At 40.3% G+C, this 1,943-nt stretch overlaps 1 protein-coding gene across 1 annotated transcript in view; it reads right to left on the reverse strand.

Moving 5' to 3' along the window:
* Nucleotides 1-1,644, reverse strand: part of LOC103924244 (probable sodium-coupled neutral amino acid transporter 6) — a 5,204-nt gene extending 3,560 nt beyond the window's left edge. The window contains exons 1-2 of the mRNA XM_009332733.1: nt 1,500-1,644; nt 666-739 (exon numbers count right to left, since the gene is read on the reverse strand). Of these exons, the coding sequence (XP_009331008.1) occupies nt 666-739; nt 1,500-1,573 (148 nt within the window). The 5' untranslated portion in view covers nt 1,574-1,644. The remainder of the gene's footprint in view (nt 1-665; nt 740-1,499) is intronic.
* Nucleotides 1,645-1,943: the final 299 nt, after the last annotated feature.

The raw sequence follows: 1,943 nt of genomic DNA on the forward strand, positions 1-1,943 counted from the left end.
CCGGCTATATCACGATCTTTGGGTACAAGAACTCAAGGAACTAGTCGGTTGTTTCAGTAACAACTAAAAGCAGCAAGAATTAAAACATTAGCGGAACAGATTGCAGATATTAGAATCCACTGTTTGAACATTCTCAAAGCAGTGTAATTTCCAAGGACTGCAATGCGACTTCTCATTCAGTATCAAAGATACTGTAAATACCCGCATCTGTGAAGTGCCATGAGAATTATGAATACCCAATATGATTACAAAACCTGAAAGGTGTCCATTTCAAACCGTACAAAATATATTTTACAAGTAGAAGAATGAAAGTCCACTGAAAGCAACAGTACACACTGAAGTAGAGCGGTCCAGCCAGCACCAAAATGATTTTGCTACAGAAACACAGGATCTATCTTTCTGGAAAGCTGAGAGGCATTTTGAAAAACGTAAAACTGGAAATCTAGAAACCAGTCAGTCTGGCATTATACCTTTCATAAACAGTTTCAAAATTGTATTTTTGAATGGCAAACAGTAATCATTAAAAATGTTAAATATTTCAACATCACTGAATCAGACACAGCTATCCGTTAACATGCTGTTTCTAATTATACTGGGTCATGTCTTTGCGATATAGGTGAGGAAGCATTTCAGAGATCAGCGTTAGATAAATCCTTTTCACTTACCAGTCTGAGTGCACATACTGAGCAGAAGAAATACCGAGTAAGAAGCAAGGGTGGCAACAATCAGCAACAAGATACTAAAAACCACAAAATATTTACGATTAAGGCACTTTTAGAGTACAATGCACTTTCTGTCTTTAAGAATGCTACTTTTCCAAGAAGTAAGCTACCACAAGACAGGATTTCCTCATTTTATTGCCTATGTCTGCTGACTATGGTTCATATGGTCTCTGACCTTCCCAATACTTGCTAAGTTCCTCTGCTTCTTATATTGTCTACCAAAGCATATCGCATACTATACAGGGTAAAGACCCGATACATCAATTACAAAGAGGACATAAACATCGGAGTGTCTGTACACAGACAAATATGTATCTTCTAACTAAGTTAATCTAATGCTTAGAAAATGGTAAAAGCGACAATTCTGGTGACTTTGGCCCCGTTATCCATAGGTTAGTATGTACAACAAGCAGAAGTGCAAACAAAACCACAAGCTGATTCCCATTTTTCAGATATGGAGCCATCCTACTCCAGAAGGCCCATTTCTGGAACTAAAGGAGAGAGCAGCTTTAAAATGTAAATATCAACCTATCAGGAGTAATGGCCAAGAAATTGCCACCATGTGGCAATTTAATGCAATTTCTGAGCAGTACTTAGGTTAGGCCAGATTTGAATGACTAAACCAAAGGAGGAAGATCTTATTCAACAACGCTGAAAAGCACCAGCTATTTATTTCTTCCTCAGTTTTTGCACAGGAGCCTTAGTAATCAAGTTTTGTTCCAGTTAAAACTACAAGCTGAGGTTAAAAGTAAGTGTACATAAAAACCGAGAACTTACCTAAACCCCATGATCCCCGTGTTGGCCATAGCATAGGATAAGCCAAGTATGCCACTTCCCATGATCGCATTCATTAAATTAAATACTGAGAAACCAAAGGAAGAGCCACGATTTGGAAGATTCTGTGAAAAGGGCAAGACAAAGTACAATTAGTGCGAGAGGTGTTTTGGTCTTTCATAAGAGGAAATTTAAGGGAGGGGAGAGCCCGTCAGCTTTTCCTTCCCTAATCTAAATCAGAAAATCTCTTTTCTCACTCTAAGACCACGCAACCCCCCGGCCTTTGAGTACGGTGCTGCCAGAGCGCAAGAAGAGGGCAGCAAGATTTATGCTTAAAAGCAGGCCATCCCTGGGCGCTCGCAGCAGGAGTGCGGGGCAGAGCAAACGGCGGCGCTCCCAAGAGCTCTGCAATCCAAGCATCAAACCGATCAGAAGAAGCGCCAGGAC

Source organism: Pygoscelis adeliae, unplaced genomic scaffold, assembly GCF_000699105.1.
Source record: "Pygoscelis adeliae isolate BGI_AS28 unplaced genomic scaffold, ASM69910v1 Scaffold179, whole genome shotgun sequence".
Classification (NCBI taxonomy): domain Eukaryota; kingdom Metazoa; phylum Chordata; class Aves; order Sphenisciformes; family Spheniscidae; genus Pygoscelis; species Pygoscelis adeliae.